Source organism: Paroedura picta, chromosome 7, assembly GCF_049243985.1.
Source record: "Paroedura picta isolate Pp20150507F chromosome 7, Ppicta_v3.0, whole genome shotgun sequence".
In the NCBI taxonomy this organism is placed as follows: domain Eukaryota; kingdom Metazoa; phylum Chordata; class Lepidosauria; order Squamata; family Gekkonidae; genus Paroedura; species Paroedura picta.
In genome coordinates, this window is record NC_135375.1 from 3,855,913 (window position 1) to 3,875,655 (window position 19,743).

Genomic DNA, 19,743 nt, shown 5'->3' on the forward strand with positions numbered 1-19,743 from the left:
ACCAGGTAAGGTTGTCCATTCCCAGGCTGGGAAATTCCTGGAGCTTTGGGGAGGGTACTTCAGTAGGGAAGAGCTTGGACAGCCAACCACAAGGCATAGAGACTGAGGCCTTCATAAAAACCTTCATAAAAACTTCATAAAAAAAAAAAAAGTGTCCTGCTGGGTCAGACCAGTGGCCCCTCGAGGGCCAAGAACAGGGCAGAGAGGGCGAGGCCTTCCTAAGAGCATCGGAAGAGCCCTGCTAGGTCATCTATCACACAATCCTGTCTCACACAGGGGCCAACCAGTTCTGCAGGATGACCAGCAAACAGACTGTAGAGCCCGAGGTCTTCCCCTAAGGTTGCCTCCCGGCTCTGGGATTCGGAGGTGGACTGCCTCTGGATGTGGAGGTTCCCCTCAGTCCCCATGGCTGGTAGCCACTGAGAGACTTCTCCTCTGTTCATCTGCCTGATCCCCTTTTCAAGCTGTCTATTCCTGTGGCCATGCAAAACAATGTTAAAACAATATTAAAACATTGTTACAAATGCTAGCAAGAAAGCCCAATACAAGGAGGAATGCAATGGGCGCTAGGACCCAGGGGACACCAGGAGTTGCAGATCTCTCTTTGTGTCTCCCTCTCGCTGCCTGTCTCAGTGTGCCTTGCAGCAGGAGACATAGCAAGTAATCAGGGCTGGTTTGTAGGAGGGAAGCAGGTCTGGTGTGCAATTTGGGCCGCTCTCTGTCTCTCTCTCTCCCTCCATCGCAGCAGGGGCGGCTCTCTGTGTCTCTCTCTGCCTCCCTCACAGCAGGAGCGATAGGAGGGAATGAGGGCTTGTGTTCGGTCTGGCAGGGCTCTGTGTGTCTCTCTCTGTCTCTGGCGTGTCTGAGAGGAACATGGCTAGCGTCCAGGGAGGGAGGGCAGGAGCTGTAGGGGTAGGGTGTTGCTGGCTGCACCCTAATTGGACAGCCGGACACGTCCCACCCCCCAGGCTGTTTCACAAATATATAGAGGAACCATGGATAAGGATTTATTAAAGTGCACCAATAATATACTAAAAACGAAGGGAAAACAACACATATCTAACTGCATATGAAGAACAGACCAAATGCGCTTTGACCCCCAGGGGTCTTTCTCAGTGGTCAGTATATACTGTGCAAGGCTCTCTTGTCTAAAAACAAATTTTAAAGTTTTGCCGGGGGGTTCAAGAGAAATCTGTTTGGTGTAGCCCCAACCAATGTATCTAAAGTGTTGCTTTTTGAAGCCCACCTTCTAAGATATAGATGGTCTAGGACCACCCCTCTCCGCTATAGTCTCATTCTGCATCAAGAGTGCATTTCATGGGTGTCAGAAAAAGCTTCCCCCTTTTCCTCTCTCTCTGCGAAAAGGAGTATTTCCTAACGAAGCTCTTTCCCAAATCCGTTCCTCCCCAGGCTCTTCCCGATCCAGAGCTGGCCATCCTCTTACTTCCAGGGGGTGTTGCAGCAGGTGACCCAGGCCTCGGATGCTGAACAGCTGCATTAGTGGACACGGCTGTACCATCCACTCTCTGAGGACGTCCAGGATGTCCTGCTTCACGAACATCAGTCCGATGTCTCCGTGGAACAGGAGCTGAGACACAAAAACCCCGTCGTGAGAGAGGCCAAAGAGGACCACCCCCCCTCCTGCTGCCCAGGCTACAGAGAAAGATCTGTTCCCCTTTAGGAGGTGGGCTCTATATGGATTACGGGGGCTCCTTGGACTGAGATCACTGCCCCTTCTGATACTGGCCTGGGGCAGTTGACAACAGATAACATTAAAACACGACTCATTAAAACAGGGGTAGTCAACCTGTGGTCTTCCAGATGTCCATGGACTACAATTCCCATGAGCCCCTGCCAACAAACGCTGGCAGGGGCTCATGGGAATTGTAGTCCCTTGGGAATTTGGAGGACCACAGGTTGACTATCCAGTTTGGTGTAGTGGTTAGGAGTGCGGACTTCTAATCTGGCATGCCGGGTTCGATTCTGCACTCCCCCACATGCAGCCAGCTGGGAGACCTTGGGCTCGCCACGGCACTGATAAAACTGTTCTGACCAAGCAGGAATATCAGGGCTGTCGCAGCCTCACCCACCCCACAGGGTGTCTGTTGTGGGGAGCGGAAGGGAAAAGGTGAATGGAAGCCGCTTTGAGCCTCCTTCGGGTAGGGAAAAGCGGCATATAAGAACCAACTCTTCTTCTTCTTCTACCCCTGCATTAAAACAATAATTCAAATGATCAAATGCTTGGGATTGCATTATTACTTAGAAAGCTCAAGACAGATGTTGCCTTGTAGATCCATATTCCATTTGTTCAGGGGGGGGGGCTCTTTCGGGCTCTTGTGGGGGGAGGCCAGTTGGGTGTCGTTCTATAAATCATTGGCCCTGATCAAATGCCTGGCGGAAGAGTTCTGTTTCGCAGGTCCTTCGGGACTGTGGGAGCTCTTGAAGGGCCCAGAGGTCTTCTGGGAGCTCATTCTGCCAGGCTGAGGCCAGCACTGAAAAGGGCCCGGGTTGAGGCCAAGCGTACGTCGCGAGGGCCAGGGACCACCGGCTGGCTGGAACTGGTGGAGTGCAGAGCTCTACGGGGGCATAATCAGACTCCATGGCGTTTTCAGCCAAGGGAGTCCCTCCCCTCCATAAACTCCACCTCAGGGGTGGGCAAACTGTGGCCCTCCAGATGTCAATGGACTACCACCTCCTTAGGCAGCCTATTCCACTGCTGAACTACTCTGACTGTGAAAAACTTTTTCCTGTTATCTAGCCTATATCGTTGTACTTGAAGTTTAAACCCATTACTGCGTGTCCTCTCCTCTGCAGCCAGCAGAAACAGCATCCTGCCCTCCTCCAAGTGACAACCTTTCAAATACTTAAAGAGGGCTATCATGTCCCCTCTCAACCTCCTTTTCTCCAGGCTGAACATTCCCAAGTCCCTCAACCTATCTTCATAGGGCTTGGTCCCTTGGGCTGAAACGTTTGGGCTGAAACATGTTTGGCCAGGGTTAATATCTGTGACTTTTGGATGTCAGGAAAGGAAGTCCTGCCTGTCTGGGAGAGGGTTCAAGGGTGTCAAGAGTCCAGTGGGCCACGATCCACAGCTCTACCCAGCAGAAGTGTCTGCATGCATCCCGGTCATCCAGGTCTCACCTCGGTGAAAAAAGCCATTCCAACTGTCCTCTCCTTCAATTCGAGACGGCGCAAATATGCGTTGGCTTGTTTAAATGTCATCTTCATGTGCACGTTGGTGAATGTGAACAGCACCCTGCGTGGGGGAAACACGAAATCCCCAAAGGGTCATCGGCTCCGAAGGGTCAAAGGCAGGAACCCTGGGCCCTGCTACCCCTGGGACGGCTGCAGCGCATGCGGAACCCCCAATCTGGTTCAGGAGGCTGCAGAGTGAGCCCCACAGAGAGTGCTGTCTTTTAGGAAGCAGCATCTAATGGAGAATGGGGATGCCAGATCCCAGGAGCTCCCCCCGTTTCACAGCTCCTCTCCAGGGGACGGAGAAAAGGGAGGGGAGAAAAGGGCTGCTTGGGAGGGAGGACTCCCTCGCACTCTCCTCCACGCAGGTCCCCCCCCTGCCCCCCATCCCACCCATTCTCCGCTCCACCCCCAAAGTCTCCAAGTATTTCGCACCCAGTGCTGGCAGCCCTAACAGACAAAGAGAGGTGGTAACCTGCCAAGAGTCAAGTGGCCTTGGAGGGGTATCTGACGCGATTTGACTACAATCAAATCATAGGCCACGTTGGCTGGTCAACGGGCAAACTTAGGGATGGGAAATCCCTAGAGATTTTGGGGGCTGCATCCAGGGGAGGGTGGGTTATAGGGAGGGGAAGGACCTCAGCATAGGGCATAACCAAGGCGGCAGGGGGGGGGGAGACAGGAGTGATGTCTCTCCCCCAATGTGTCCTGCCCCCTCAGTAAATTGCACCCAGGACCTGGAGCCAGCCCCCCACCTTGGCGGCATCCTCCCATCAGGAGGTTTCCCCAAGCCAGAGATACCAACCCTACCTGTGACAACTCAGAGCCAGTTCTCCATATCAGATGCCAGCTTGGGAGAGCGGACTCTATGGCCTTGTACCCTGCTGAAGCTCCACACCTCCTCAAAGGCCCACCTCCCTCACTCCAAATCTCGAGTGAGCAGCTGGTTCCTTCTGGCCCTCTTGGCCTGCCTCTTCTTACCTGACGAGCTGAAAAACCCCTTCGAAGAAATTATCCGCCTGCTGCAGTTTGTCCCAGGTATTTTGCATCCCCAAAATATTGTACTCCTTGTAGTAGCCCATGCATGTGATGAGGTTCTTCAGGGCCTGGACGCCAGAGCTGAACGGGGCAAAGGAGAAGGTGTCACCAGAAGCCGTTTTGCCCAGCCGGACCGCCTCTAAGGACAGGGGTGGCCCCTGCTGGCAGGCGCTCATGGGAGCTGTAGTCCATGGCCCTGTACTTAGTCCGTGGCCATCTGGAGAGCCAAAGTTTGCCCCCCCCTGCATGTGCTGGAGGTCTGTCTATTTCTTGGGTTTTGCTGCTGGCCTGGCCAAATCAGGGAGGGCACAGACACACCTAAGAGCCCTCCAAGGGCAAGTGACTGATGGGGACCCCCGGAAGGGGCTTACAAGTGAAAGGCACAGGTAGGTGGCCATTGCCTTCCTCTGCAGACCTTTCGTGGTCTTCCTTTCTATTGGCAGAGTTTATAGATGCCCTGGCTGCTGAAAGAATAAATAGCTTATTGAGAAGAGAAGCAACTTTATAAAGAAGAGAGGGGAGAGATGGTCCTAACAGTCTAACTGACTAATTGTTTTCTTCCGGAAGCAATTGGGAGGAAGTGTGCTCAAAGGAGCAGGAGCCAATGAGGACACAGGAGGAGAGTGTTTGAAAGTGTTTGAAAAAGACCAGGAAGTTCCTAATCTACATGTGCTACTTCACTGCTCCGGCGCAGACAGGATCCAGGAGGGCAAAGTTTGAATCCCATGTTGTGAAATCTCAGTGGATGTTCTTGGGCCCATTGCATGCTCTCCACCTAGCCTACCTCATAGGGTTGTTGTGAAGATAAAATGAAGGAGGGGCAAAAGACGTAAGCTGCCATTGTGGGGAGAAGCGAGCAGCATGTAGCTGAAGGACTGGTGAGAGCCATCCCTGTCTCATTGGAGGGCAGAACCGGGCCCATCTCCGATCTTGGCTTCTTACTTCAATGCTCCGGGTGGTTCTGAGGCCTCAGAAGTATTCGACTTCCTGGATCCTTTCCTGCTTGACCCAAGGGTGTAATAGATTTGAGTCACCAGCGCTATCAGCAAGTGTGGGAATTTTCCCTGGACAACTTCAACAGCGTCGGGCAGGGTCAGGATCCAGCGCAAGGCATTGGTGGCCTGGGGGGGGGGAGGAGAAAGAGAAATGGATTCAAGAACCAAAGAATCTGCCCAGCAGCCCCTCCCCTCTCCTCCCCAAACACCGCTGCCCACGGTCGCCACTCTTAAATTTCCCAGGCAGTTGGAGCTGGCAGCCTTCTCCAGACAACAGAGACCAGTTCCCCTGGAGAAAATGGCTACTCTGGAGGACGACTGCTAAGGCATTATGCATCATACCTCCACTACGAAAACACGATACGAAAATGTTTATTGTATATAGCCAAAGGCCATTACAAAGCATAATTACAACAACAAGGCAAAAGACACAGGGGAAAATTACCAATACAGTAGGAAAAAAACTGTGTCTAAAACAGGACAATTTTAGATGCAATGAGCAAACTTGCTGGCTGTCTTCTTTTTAGGCAATTTCCGCACATCGGCAAAAACAGCGTTATGCCAGATGAATGTTGTAGCGTTAATTCATATTGTGCCTCCTGGCCTCTCCTCACCTTTTCTGCTGTCTTGCCTTTGTCTGCCTTCTTTTCACACATCTCACCCTCCACATCTACTGAGGGAAATGGCAGAAAAAAGCAATGCGCCTTGTATGCGACTCGCTTCGCCTGTCAATCAATCCAGGCAACCAATCCCCTTTCTCCAAGTTTTAAAGGTCTGGCAATGCCCACTATTTTTTAAAATTCATACTTCTCCGTTGAAACGCCTATGTATAGAATTATAGAGGCATAGTGCTTTTTGAACGCCATGCCTTATAGCAGGGGTAGTCAAACTGCGGCCCTCCAGATGTCCATGGACTACAATTCCCAGGAGCCCTTGCCAGCATTCGCTGGCGAATGCTGGCAAGGGCTCCTGGGAATTGTAGTCCATGGACATCTGGAGGGCCGCAGTTTGACTACCCCTGCCTTATAGGATCACAAGTCCCTTGATACTTTTAAAAATTAATCTCATTTTTGATTGGGGGAACAATTTTAGAGAGGCACTCTTTGTATTACGACTTTGAAAAAAAATCTTTTATTTATGGCATCGCCTGCACGCTTGTCCGCCTATTTGTTGCTCCAGTAAGTTAACCATTTTAAAAAAGAAATTCCCATCCCTGGGAAAAAGGGAGAAGGAGGTGGGTGCTTTCCCTCTGCTGGTCGCCTGCTGGTTGCTGTCCCTTGGCTAGCGCTAAATAGGTTGGGGAATCTACTTTATGGGATTCCTGAACTCGCGCTTTAAAATGGAGGATATAGCGAGCTGGTTACTGCTCAGACGCTGGATGTTGGCAATGTCATATGGAGGGGCCGGAATACGATGACTACTTAAGGTAAGCATTTCACTACATTTAAAGGGTGCAGAAATGCCCTTAATTTTATTTTGGTTATAAAGGTAAAGATACCCCCTGTGCAAGCACCGGGTCATGTATGACCCTTGGGGTGACGCCCTCTAGCGTTTTCATGGCAGACTCAATACGGGGTGGTTTGCCAGTGCCTTCCCCAGTCATTACCGTTTACCCCCCAGCAAGCTGGATACTCATTTTACCGACCTCGGAAGGATGGAAGGCAGAGTCAACCTTGAGCCGGCTGCTGGGATCGAACTCCCAGCCTCATGGGCAGAGCTTTCAGACTGAATGTCTGCTGCCTTACCACTCTGCACCACAAGAGGCTCTTATTTTGGTTATAGCGACACAAAAAAAAATTGTTTCTGTCAAACAGCTTTCATCAGCTTTGGTCAACGCAAATTTCTTTTTACAGTTTCCAGGAACAAAAGGCTTACAGGTAACAATTCTCCTTGGCTGCTGATGCCACCTTTACTTGGGAAGCCTTTATCGGTTTTGCAGCATAAATTATTTTTCTGGATGGATGGTTGCCTCTTCTTTTCAGGTAAGAGAACATAATCCTCTTCGAATTTTGAGAATCTTTAAAAGTTCATTTACTTTCAAATAATGGTGCCAAAATGTATTGTACAAAGCGGAATGTACTCTTTAATACTTATTGATTCATATTCATTCAAGTGGGTTGCTGTGTCGGTCTGAAGTAGCACAACAAAAGTTGAGTCCAATGGCGCCTCCTAGGCCAACAAAGATTTGTGCAAGGCGTGAAGTTTCGTGTGAATGCACAACTCCTCACCCAGGTCTTAAATTGCCGTTGGACCCAAATTGTTTTGTGATTGATATTAAGTCTTCTTTACTCTGGTGAGTGCTTTATATATTGTAAGATAATGATAAATACATTTTTGTACTAGAATTATTACCTAAAGGCCTTCTGTTACTAGTTAAGGATTGTAAAAATTTTTTTGCTTAGACCACAACTGATGAAAGCGATCTGGCAGAAAGAATTGTTTTGTGTGTCAATGCAAGCAAAAGAAGATTAAGAAGCAGACAGCAAGCAAGTTGGTTTATTGCATCTAAAATTGCCCTGTTTTAGGCAGTTTCCCCCCCTATGGTGTTGGAATTATACCCACACTGACATCCCTGCCCCCTCCAAAACATTACCTGCCCCAGCTCCCCTGCCCTCAGATCTCTAGGGATTTCCCAACCCGGAGCTGGCGACCCTAAGGAACACAGAAGCCATTTTGGAGTAGTTTTGTACCGCTAAAGGCATGTGGGACTTGCTGTTACGCCTGTTACAGTTTTCTGAGAGGGGGTCTTCATCCTGCAACCGTTTCAGCAGCGGTCTCACGAGCTTGGCGTTGGAATAAGGATCAGAAACTAAGGCTTTCCACAGCTCCATGGCATTGCTGCAGTTTTTTGAAACAGAGCAAGAAAGAAAACACAGTCTGTTGAAAATTCCCTGTTGTTCTGCTTGAACTAGCTGAGAGCTATAGCAAATTTTGCCTTCTTATTTTTCCTTGCTTATAAGTTCCTGTTTCTTTAATGTTTCCTCCCCGCCTTTACTGCAAGTATCCTGCTCCCCCTAGCGGTCGATTCAATATTACACCAGCATATCTTGCACAATAGCAGTGTTTGTGAATGAGATCTTGGGGTACTTGTGAATTGTAAGCTAAATAAAAGCAGAGAGTATGATTTGGTGGCAAAAAAGGCCAATGCAGTCTTGGGCTGTATCAACAGGGGCATCACATCAAAATCCCAAGAGGTCATAGTCCCATTGTATAAGGCACTGGTCAGACCCCACCTGAAGTCCTGGGTGCAGTTCTGGAGGCCTCACTTCAAGAAGGATGTGGACAAAATGGAGAGGGGGGGAGGATGATCTGGGGCTTCCTGGGGGCCAACCCCTAGGGGGAAAGACTGAGGTACTTGGGGAGGTTCAGCCCGGAGAAGAGGAAGTTGAGAGGGGGGCTGTATAGCTCTCTTGAAGTATCTGAAATGCTGTCACTTAGAAGAGGCCAGGGAAAGGTTCCTGTTAGCAGCAGCGGACAGGAGCCACAGTTATGGCTTTAAACTACATATAGAATGGTACCGGCTAGATATTGGGAAGGGGGAATTGACAGAGTAGTTCAGCAGGGGAATGGGCTGCCTAAGAAGGGGCAGACCCTCACTGGCGGTCTTCAAGCAGCAGCTGGGAAGAAGAAGAAGAAGAAGAAGAAGAAGAAGAAGAAGAAGAGGCTTCCAATTGCCTTCCCTTTCCCCTCCCCACAACAGACACCTCTCTCACCTTTCCTTTCCTCTCCCCACAACAGACACCCTGTGTGGGAGTTGAGGCTGAGAAAGCCCTACTATTACTGCCTGCTCAGAACAGCTCTATCAGGACTGTGAGTAGCCCAAGGTTACCCAGCTCGCTGCATGTGGAGGAGGAGCAGGGAATCAAGCCTGGCTCGCCAGATTAGAAGTCCTAACCAGTACATCAAACTGGCTTTTCAATAAAGGAACAATTTGAAATACTGGGAGATTGGATTTGGCCTATGACAGCTTCATAGACACTCTGGGATAATATGGATTGGATCAGAGTTCAGAATAGCATTACTAGGACCAATACTATGCGGGGGAGGGGAGGTAAACTGTCCATTTGTGTTCAGCACAGAGGACAGTCCAGTTCTGCTGAACACAGGACTCCAAATGAGGCCGAACCAGAGCAGAGTAAAGCGGTACCACCACCTCCCGTGATCTGGACACGATGCTCCATTTGATACAGCCCAAAATCCCATTTGCCTTTTTAGCCACTGAGTCACACTGCTGACTCATGTTCAGTGTATGGTCTACTAAGACTCCTAGATCCTTTTCGCACATGCTACTGCCAAGACAAGTCTCCCCCATCCTATATTGGTGTATTTGGTTTTTCCTACCTGAATGCAGAACTTTACCTTTGTCCCTATTGAGCTTCATTTTATTCCGTTTAGCCCACTTCTCGAGCCTATCAAGATCATCCTGTATTCTCTTGCTGTCTTCAGTTGTGTTTGCGACCCAGTTTAGTATCGTCTGCCAGTTTAATAAGGATCCCCTCTAATCCCTCATCCAAATCATTTGGATCTGTTATCTGTATCTTTTTCCTGTTTCCTGTAAACCGCCCTGAGCCTTCAGGGAGAGCGGTATATAAATATAAATAAATAAAGTAAATAAATAATACATTTATTTCATCCCATTGATTCTGGTCCATCCCTCTGGAGCAGGGGTAGTCAAACTGCGGCCCTCCAGATGTCCGTGGACTACAATTCCCAGGAGCCCCCTGCCAGCATTAGCTGGCAGGGGCTCCTGGGAATTGTAGTCCACGGACATCTGGAGGGCCGCAGTTTGACTACCCCTGCGTCTGGAGCAACAGAAAACAACTGTGCTCCATCTTCTCTAGGACAGCCCCTCAAGTAGTTGAAGATGGTTCTGATATCACCTCTTAGTCATCTTCTCTCCAGGCTAAACAGAGCAAGCAGAGGGACTGCCTCAAAATGGCTTTATGTTTCGCTGCTCCCCTCTCTAGTCAACGGATCAACCAACTGAACCAAGAGGGGAACTTGGCTCTGGAAGACGTCGTCCTCCTTCAGACTGTGGCGGTCAACAGGAATTTCCCAACCCAACAACCCCTCCGAAATAGCTGGTCCACCTACTTGTCACATTCAGTGGAAACTTCCAGAAGGCAATCGACGACTCCATTGACACGCTTGGAAGCCAGGGAGCACATGGCCTTCATGGTCTCCTCTTTGGTCACGGCATCATGGATGGTGGAGAGTCGGGTGTAAATGTCCTTGACAATCAAGGGCAGCTGCAGGACGGAAAGGTGAGCGTGAGGGGAACCTGCCTGCGTCCCCACTTCTGACTGGCTTCCACCAGCCAGTTTTATTTTTAGTCCGCTCTCCCCTGAAAGGGAAGATCCGTTGCTTGGGTAAGAGAGGCCATCTGGAATCTTAAGTGGCATTTATTTTCATATTTATTGGTATGTATTTGTTGACTTTCTTTACTGAGAGAGCCAGCATGGTTAAGAGTGGCAGACTGCAATCTGGAGGTGCCTATTAGAATCCACGCCTCCACATGCAGCTATCTGGGTGACCTTGGGCTAGTCCCAGTTCTTTTAGGGCTGTTCTTGCACAGCAGTTTCCCTTAGGGTTCTCTCAGCCCCACCTACCCCTGGTGTGGGGAGAGGAAGGAAAAGGTATTTGTAAGCCACTTTCGAACTCCTTTGGGAAGTGAAAAGTGGGGTACAAAAATCCAGCTTTTCTTAAATGAAAGCTGTTCTGACCAAGTAGTAATCTCAGGGCTCTCTCAGCCTTCCACCTCACAGGGTGTCTGTTACGGGGAGAGGAAAGGAAAGGCAACTAGAAGCCACTTTGAGCCTCCTTCGGGCAGAGAAAAGGTGCATATAAGAACCAACTCTTCTTCTTCTTCAGTAATCTCAGGACTCTCTCAGCCTCTCCTCCCTCACAGGGTGTCTGTTGTGGGGAGAGGAAAGGGAACGTGATTGGAAGCTGCTTTGAGCCTCCTTTGGGTAGAGAAAAGTGGCATCTAAGAACCAGCTCTTCTTCTTCTTCTTCAGTAATCTCAGGACTCTCTCAGCCTCTCCTCCCTCACAGGGTGTCTGTTATGGGGAGAGGAAAGGAAAGGCAACTAGAAGCCACTTTGAGACTCCTCCGGGCAGAGAAAAGGGGCATATAAGAACCAACTCTTCTTCAGTAATCTCAGGGCTCTCTCAGCCTCACCTCCCTCACAGGGTGTCTGTTGTGGGGAGAGGAAAGGGAAGGTGAATGTAAGCCGCTTTGGGAAAGGTGGCATATAGAACCATAGAATCATAGAATCATAGAGTTGGAAGGGACCTCCTGGGTCACCTAGTCCAACCCCCTGCACTGTGCAGGACACTCACATCCCAATCGCTCCTCCACTGTCCCCTGCCACCCCCTTGAGCCTTCACAGAATCAGCCTCTCCGTCAGATGGCTCTCCAGCCTCTATAAGAACCAACTCTTCTTCTTCCTTAATAGCCCACCTTTCTTACCCATAGGGATTTAAAATTCAGTGCAGGGCAGCTTCCCGAGCTCCTATGTGAAGGAGGCAGGACCCCCCCCTTTTCTGTCCACAATTACCAGACAAGCCCCCCCCCCCTTTCCTCTTGTTCCTCACATCTTCCACATCCATCCCGCACTCTTCCAGGAAGGAGCTCAGCAGCGCCGATGCAGCCTGAGAGATGAGTCTGTCTTCGTGCATCAGGTTGCCGATGATTTTGAGCACCAGTTCTGTGACCTGATTGGGGCTGAGGTGCTCCCCGAAAGCCTGACACAGAGAGAAAGCAAAAAGGTGGTTTTTCTTGGACCTGCTGCTCGCCCCGGCTGTTCATGGCGACACCGAGTGGGATGGAAAACCGGAAGAGCAGCGAGACCAAGCAGGAGCCCTGCAGCACCCTGAGGGGGAACTAACTTTTATGCAGCTGTCCTGGACAAGAGATGATTTTGTCAGAGGCCGACTGGCCTTTGCAGGAACCATCCACAAATATAGGAGGACAGATTCACATAGCTGCGCTTTCGGTATAGCAGCTTAAATACATGATATGAATGTTAGATTTGGGTCCAGTAACTGATAAAATTTAAGCTCTTTGTCAGACGTCCAATAAGCTTTCCAGGGGTGGCCAAACTGGCGCTCCCCAGATGTCCGTGGACTACAATTCCCAGTACTGGCAGGAGCTCATGGGAAACGTAGTCCATGGACATCTGGAGAGCCACAGGGCCTTTTCGCACAGGGATCTTTGTTGCAAATTGTTTGCGGAATGAAAAATCGCCATTTAAAATAGTGGAATTCGTCGTTATGCATACCTGCCTTTGTAGTGGAATCAGTTGCGTTTTTTAGCGTTTCCCACAGGCTTCCGGTCTCGGCAGAAATCGCTAGAAAGGAAGCGCTATTGCCAAGCTCGTCCCGCCCCTGGCCGTCAAGCAGCCAATGGGCAGCCGTTAGCATGCTCCCAAACAGCCCCTTTCCCTTTAAGAAAGGTTTTTTAAAAAAACAAACGACCCATAGCAACGAATCTAGGTAGATTCGTTGCTACGGAGAGACCCATCCAGCTGCCTAATGTGAGCTGTCGTTTGATTGTATGATCGTTTGCACGCTGCCTCGAGTGATAAAAAAAAAATCCCCCCCCCCCTCACGGTCCCGATTTTCGGCTGAATTTATTTGTAAAAAATAAAGGGACTTTATTTCAGCAAACGGGCTTTTCAGTGGTTTGTGCTTAGTGACTAAAGGTGAAGGACTGAAGCCAGGGAAGCCTCTAAACAGAAAGAGGCTCGCCGGTGCGTTTATCCCCGCTCGCTCGGAGAAAAAAAAATGGCGATCGCTTCGCCGGAGGTTTGGAGGAGAGAGCCAGGGGGAGGGACTTTGAAGAACCAGCAACAATGGTAACGCACAGGTCTTTAGCGCTACTGTTGCAGATTGGTTGCAGGAGTGTATCGCTATCCGGAGGGTGAATCCACTTTTCTGGATTCCCCTGAAAGCGCCACAACGAAGCGCTTTTTGCTGATTGGTTTCAGGATTGTTGCAGATTGTCTACGACGTCGTGGGTTATGGCAAATTAGTAGCGTTTCCAAATAGCAACCATTCTGCTACTTTGAAGCCGTGCGAAATGGCCCTCAGTTTGGCCACACCATGGACCCTAGAAAATGCCATTGGTTTCTAAGGTTCTACTAGACCTGAATTGAGCTCTTCTATGGCAGACTAACCTGGCAATGCTCCTGAAATTATCGGAGCAGCCACATCTGAAGACTTTTCAGGGCTGTAGCATTATGCAACACTATGAATGACCCCCAATATTTCTAATAGTTAATAGTAGGCAGGGTCTGACTATCTGTCTGTATAGCTCTCTGTCATCTGTGATCTGTTATCCCCCCACCCACCCACCCACCCACCCACCCACCCATCCTCTCTCTCTCTCTCTCTCTCTCTCTCTCTCCTCTCTCTCTCTCTCTCTCTCTCTCTCTGCATCCATCCATCCATCCAGAACATGGTTGGGAAGCAGAGCTGTTGGACACGCCCACCCAGGGCCCCTCCTCTTCCCTCTACATCCAGGCTCATCACTGGCCAATATGGGAGGCGGGGCAGGTCAACATGACTGCATATGGCCATATCACCCAATAAATGTTTAACACATCTTTGTAACTATATTCAAAATTACTTAACTCGCACCCATTTGGGAAGCCCTTCAGGAAACCTCAGGGTTTCGTGAAATCCTGGATGAGAAAGCATGTCTGAATGTGTGCGTGAATGGCTTTGACCTGAATGGCTAGGTTTGCCAGCTCCCAGTTGGCGCACACCTGGAGATTTTGTGGAAGAACATGAGGAGAACGCAGTACGGAGCAGAGGGACTTCGACTAGGTAGAAGGCCATAGAATCCACCTTCCTAAGTTTCCGTTATTTCCAGGCAAACTGATCTCCGTTGCCTGGAGGTATAATCCCAGGAGATCTCCAGGGCCCACCTGCTGACTGGCAACCCTGTCCTCTTGGTATTTGGGCATCACTGTATGGGGGGGGGGTTCTGGAGTTCTGGCCCTGCTGGTGGACTTCCCAGAGGCCCCTGGGTTCTGGCCCCTGTGAGACCCTGAGTGTTGGACTGACTCGTCCCCTGGCCTGATCCAACAGGGCTCCTCTTTTGTTATTCCTGGCCCCGGCTAGCCTGGTCTCATGAGACCTCGGAAACTCAAGAGGGTCCACCTTGGCTAACACATGGATGGGAGACCACAAAGAAGAATTCCAGGGTGGCGAAGCAGAGGCAGGGAAACCACCTGTGAATTTTGGGCTTGGGAAATCCTGTGGGGTGGGGGGCAAAAGCTGGCTACACCTTCAAAGAATTTACCTGGGTGTAAACTGCACGGAGCTTTTATTCCAACCCCAGATCGATTCAGTCCCTGCCCTCTACACAGAATGTGATTTCCATTTGGATTTTGGACGATTTAAATTTTCCTTCTGCAGCAAGAAGGATTGATCCAGAGTGACCCTACACTTATTGTGCAATATCTTGGAGTGCTTTTAATGCTCAATATATTTTAAAATCCGGATTGGGAAACCAAGCTCCGTGGTAGAGAACCTCTGATAGGCCACACCTGGTCATGTGACAAGCTTGCCTTAAAGGAGAAGCCCCTAATTTCTCTCAACTTCTGTCGGTTCTGGATTTTTCCTCCCTCCTCTGCCTTTTTCGATCTTCTCCCCCACCCCTCCAAGAAAAGAAAGAGGCTCCCTGCCTGGCTCACCCCCCCCCCTTCAAGAAAAGAAAGAAAGAGGCTTGGCTCCCCCCCTTCTGAACTACCCTAACCATGTGCAGAAGACTTTCCTGTTTCAATGGGGAGGGGGGGAGAGGAAGACCCGAGTTAAAAGCGATCTGAATTCAACAGGATTGACAATGGAATAAGGAAAGTAAGTGCAGACTCTGCCCTGGACATTCAAACTGAACATGTTTGGGGAAAGTTCCTCTAGCACTCTCTTCCAGAGATGAACCTTTCCCAAGCATGCTCAATTTGAATAGCTTCCCATGGGTGTCCCACTAAAAACGCAGTCCAGAAGGTTATGGGGCAAGTTTCCCAGAGGGAAACCCAAAGGGGAACTTGCCCCATGGTCTTCTGGACTGTGGTTTTAGTGGAACACCCATGGGAAGCAATTGGAAAGATGGCGGGAGACGAAGAGGCCAGGGAGGGAGATTATTTTTAGGATTATTCTATTATTATTATTATTAAATTTATAGTCTGCCTTCCTCCTGGGACTTAAGGCGGATGACAGGATAATACCCCATCAAAGCCTAGCCCAATTAAACCCCAAAATGGCTAAAAAGACCCTCCTGCGACTCCAAAGTCATCAAACAAAGGGTTCGCCCGATAGGACAGAGTCTTGGGAAGTACCTTTGCCACTTTAGAGATGTTGTTGTAAAAGACGGAAGGGCCAGAAATGAAAAAATCTTCGCGCATCCATTTCACAATATTCCCCTTCTTGTTCTTGTGTCTCTTCTCCATCTCCTTAACTAATCAGAAAGTTTCAGGAAGGAAAAGACATCATTAGTTTCGTCCCACCCGCTGGCTGTTCCCCACTTCAGGCTGATTTTGCATTGAGTGTGGGTGGGACTGGTTGGCCTGGGTGGCCCCTTCCCACTCTAGGATTCTGTGAGTTTAGTTCAGCAGTGGAAGGGGCTGCCTAAGGAGGTGGGGAGCTCCCCCTCACTGGCCGTCTTCAAGCAGCGGCTGGACAGATCCTTCTCCTGGATGCTTGAGGCTGATCCTGCACTGAGCAAGGGGTGGGACTGGATGGCCTGCATGGCCCCTTCCAACTCTAGGATTCTAGGAGTCTAGTTCAGCAGGGGAAGGGGCTGCCTAAGGAGGTGGGGAGCTCCCCCTCACTGGCCGTCTTCAAGCAGCGGCTGGACAGATCCTTCTCCTGGATGCTTGAGGCTGATCCTGCACTGAGCAAGGGGTGGGACTAGATGGCCTCCATGGCCCCTTCCCACTCTAGGATTCTAGGAGTCTAGTTCAGCAGAGGAAGGGGCTGCCTAAGGAGGCAGGGAGCTCCCCCTCACTGGCGGTCTTCAAACAGCGGCTGGACAGATCCTTCTCCTGGATGCTTGAGGCTGATCCTGCACTGAGCAAGGGGTGGGACTAGATGGCCTCCATGGCCCCTTCCCACTCTAGGATTCTAGGAGTCTAGTTCAGCAGAGGAAGGGGCTGCCTAAGGAGGCAGGGAGCTCCCCCTCACTGGTGGTCTTCAAACACTGGCTGGACAGATATTTATCCCAGATGCCTCAGGCTGATCCAACTCTGATACTACACTACAATGATTCTACAATTACAATTCCTTAGCTGCCCTGAGGAATTGGGAAAAGGAGGAGATCTTTAATTAATATATATATGAATTGGGAAGGGGCTTTATCACACATAGGGAGGGTCTGTTGGGGGGGGGGTGCCCTCCGATCCTGCCAGAAGGGACAAAATGCACAAGCATCTGGTGGCCAGGATCAGTTTTGTCCCAGCAGGAGGCAGAAAAGAGTGTGGTTGTTTTGTTGGCCATCAGTTGTCTGCTGCTGGAAATTTTAATTCAAACTAGATTTCATCCGGCTTCTAAGAATTCTATGGGATTTTAATAGCGCTGTGACCCCCCCCCCCCCCTGAGTCTGCCGGGAGAGGATGGAATCAACATTTCAGCAATGAACGAATAAATAAAGATGAGCTTTGAGCAGGCGGCTTTCAGATTTCCCAGCATGCCCCTCACCCATTTTGCTCATGGTCAGGTAGTGGAGGTGGTATATCGCTTCGGCCGCCTGCAAGCCGATCTCCTTCACGCTGTCCATGGTCCGCATGCCCAACACCGCCACCAGCTGGCCAAGCAAGGAAAATTCCTGCGAGACCTGAAAGGGAGAGGGAGGTGGGAAGGGGCCCCCAGGAAGCCTGCCGTGCTTTCCTTCTGCAGGGCCCAAGGCTGCCTCCCTGGCCCAGAGAGAAGACTCCCCCCCTCCACTTCCCCCTCAAAGGCACACGCAGAGACTCTGGAGCACCATGTGCTGTGCAGCCCCCATTTCTTATGCTGCAACGCATGAGCTACATTTTGATCTGTAAGCATCACTGTTGTAGCAGCACCTGAAACATTAACAGCACCTGGAGTGGCTTTGGGGGATCAAACAGCATGCCCGGCCTTTCGGTCAAGGGGGATGTGCCCCTTCGGACGGGCTCTTCCGCTCCCAAGGATGCTCACGTCAAAATCGAGGTGTTCGGCGGCAAACTTCAGCACATGGATGGTGCTCCTCACGGCTCTTTCCCGCTCGTAGGTCTTCTCCGATTCCATCCAGCTGTTGGTGTGCTGTGAAGAAAGAACACGCTGGAGACAGAAGGCAAAACCGGAACGCCAAAGTCTCCGTTCAAGGACCACTCACAGAAGGGCCAGTTTGGAAAGAGGAAGAAGAAGAGTTGGTTCTTAGATGCTGCTTTTCTCTCCCCAAAGGAGGCTCAAAGCGGCTTCCAATCACCTTCCCATTCCTCTCCCGACAACAGACACCCTGTGGGGTGGGTGAGGCTGAGAGAGCCCTGATATTACTGAAGAAGAAGAAGAGTTGGTTCTTAGATGCCGCTTTTCTCTACCCGAAGGAGTCTCAAAGCGGCTTACAGTCTCCTTCCCTTCCTCTCCCTACAACAGGCACCCTGTGAGGTGGGTGAGGCTGAGAGAGCCCTGATATCACTGCCTGGTCAGAACAGCCTTATTAGTGCTGTGGTGAGCCCAAGGTCATCCAGTTGGCTGCATGTGGGGGAGCACAGAATCGAACCCGGCATGCCAGATTAGAAGTCCACACTCCTAACCACTACACCAAACTGGCTCTCAAAGGACAACGTTTGAGCCCAATGGTACCCGGAAGACCCACAGAGCAGAATTCTGGGGGTCTAAAGTGGAAGGATGGCTCCTTGCCAGAGAGCAGAGATTAATGGGTGTTTGGCGTGGGGTCCACGGCACCGTACCCCTCGGAGGTCCCCATCCTCCCCAGCTCTCCCCTCCCACTGAGTGGTCCTCCTTTCTCGATGGGCTGGTCCTCTCCCCACTGGAGAGCTCCTCCACTCCTGCTCAGGCTGGCTTGTTCCTCGCTCTGGGCAGGTGCCTTGCTGCGGGTGCCTCTGAGCTCCCTCCCTCCCTCCTAGAGAAGGCTTCCTCAACCCGGGTTTCATGGAACAGTCCTGGAAGGGTTTTCTGAAGGGCTGGGAGGTGATGGATTTTGTACACATATTTTAAATTTGTTAAACATTTCCTCAAGTGATATGACCACAGATGGTCATGCCAGTCTGCTCCCCACTCCCCAAATGGCCAATGATGGGCCCGGAGGGGGTGGGGAGGGGTGGGCCCCCGAGTGGGCGTGTCCACAGCTCTGCTTCCCAATCGTATTCTGCACGATCGCAGACCCCTCCTGGGGTTTGTCGAAGCCTGAAGGATGTTTCAGGGCTCTCTCAATGGTTAGAAAGTAGAGAAAGGCTGATCTAGAGTTTCTCCCCTGACCTCCAGGGAGCAGAGAACAGCTCACCCCAAGAAAACAGCCACTTTGGGAGGTGGCCTTGATGGATGGTCCTCTCCTTGGGCTCTGCCCAGGGAATCCCCAGGTAGGCCACCTAAGCAGCTCCCTAAAGGCCATGCATGCCTGCTCTATGCCATTGAATCGATGCTTTAAGCTGGACCCGCATTGAGCAGGGGGTTGGACTAGATGCCTGTCTGGCCCCTTCCAACTCTATGGTTCTATCCTGGATTAAGCCCAGGGTTGGACTAGATGGCCTGCGTGGCCCCTTCCCACTCTATGGTTCTATCCTGCATTAAGCCGAGGGTTGGACTAGATGCCTGTCTGGCCCCTTCCAACTCTATGGTTCTATCCTGGATTAAGCCGAGGGCTGGACTAGATGGCCTGCGTGGCCCCTTCCCACTCTATGGTTCTATCCTGGATTAAGCAGGAGGTTGGACTAGACAGCCTGTACGGCCCCTTCCAACTCTATGAAACTATGATTTTCTTATGCCTTATAGTAGTTAGTAGTTCCCTTACTATCAGTATTTCTTGAAGTCCATCCATGTTGGGCATCTCGGACAGGAGGCTGGTGAGCATTGAATTACACGCACTCATCGTCTGCTGGTAGAAGTCCTAAAGGGAGAGAAGAAAACGCCATTAGCATGAGCCAAGGCACGGAGAAGATCAGTCTGCCAGACATAGCCAGGGCTGGGGAAAGCAGGGCTTCTATTCCAGTGGAATATGCAGACGCGTTTGCAAGCAGGACAGGCCCAAGGGTGAGCCTCCGGGACACAGCTCTCACATGCCAAAGGGCCGTCATTCCTGAGGCAAACGGGAGGCATTGCAGAAGGAGGAGTGTGGGGAGAACAGGGACCTCAGTGGGGCCCAAGGCCACCCAGTCCCCCCTCCAAAGCCACCCTTTCTTCCAGGAGGATTGATCTCTGCAATCTGGAGATGAGCTGTAATTCTGGGGGATCCCCAGGCCCCACCTGGAGGCTGGCATCCCTATGCTGTGCATACTCTCTGCTAGCCCTAAAGGGAAAAAGAAAAGGAG

At 50.7% G+C, this 19,743-nt stretch overlaps 1 protein-coding gene across 3 annotated transcripts in view; it reads right to left on the reverse strand.

Annotated features, from left to right (window-relative positions):
• Window positions 1-19,743, reverse strand: part of LOC143842002 (maestro heat-like repeat family member 5) — a 48,311-nt gene that overhangs the window by 11,811 nt on the left and 16,757 nt on the right. For all 3 annotated transcript variants that reach the window (XM_077346585.1, XM_077346584.1, XM_077346586.1), the window contains 11 exons: window positions 19,227-19,322; window positions 17,411-17,515; window positions 16,931-17,066; window positions 15,574-15,692; window positions 11,825-11,974; window positions 10,323-10,477; window positions 7,919-8,066; window positions 5,176-5,354; window positions 4,177-4,314; window positions 3,142-3,256; window positions 1,445-1,588 (listed from right to left, as the gene is read on the reverse strand). In XM_077346585.1, the coding sequence (XP_077202700.1) occupies window positions 1,445-1,588; window positions 3,142-3,256; window positions 4,177-4,314; window positions 5,176-5,354; window positions 7,919-8,066; window positions 10,323-10,477; window positions 11,825-11,974; window positions 15,574-15,692; window positions 16,931-17,066; window positions 17,411-17,515; window positions 19,227-19,322 (1,485 nt within the window). The remainder of the gene's footprint in view (window positions 1-1,444; window positions 1,589-3,141; window positions 3,257-4,176; window positions 4,315-5,175; window positions 5,355-7,918; window positions 8,067-10,322; window positions 10,478-11,824; window positions 11,975-15,573; window positions 15,693-16,930; window positions 17,067-17,410; window positions 17,516-19,226; window positions 19,323-19,743) is intronic.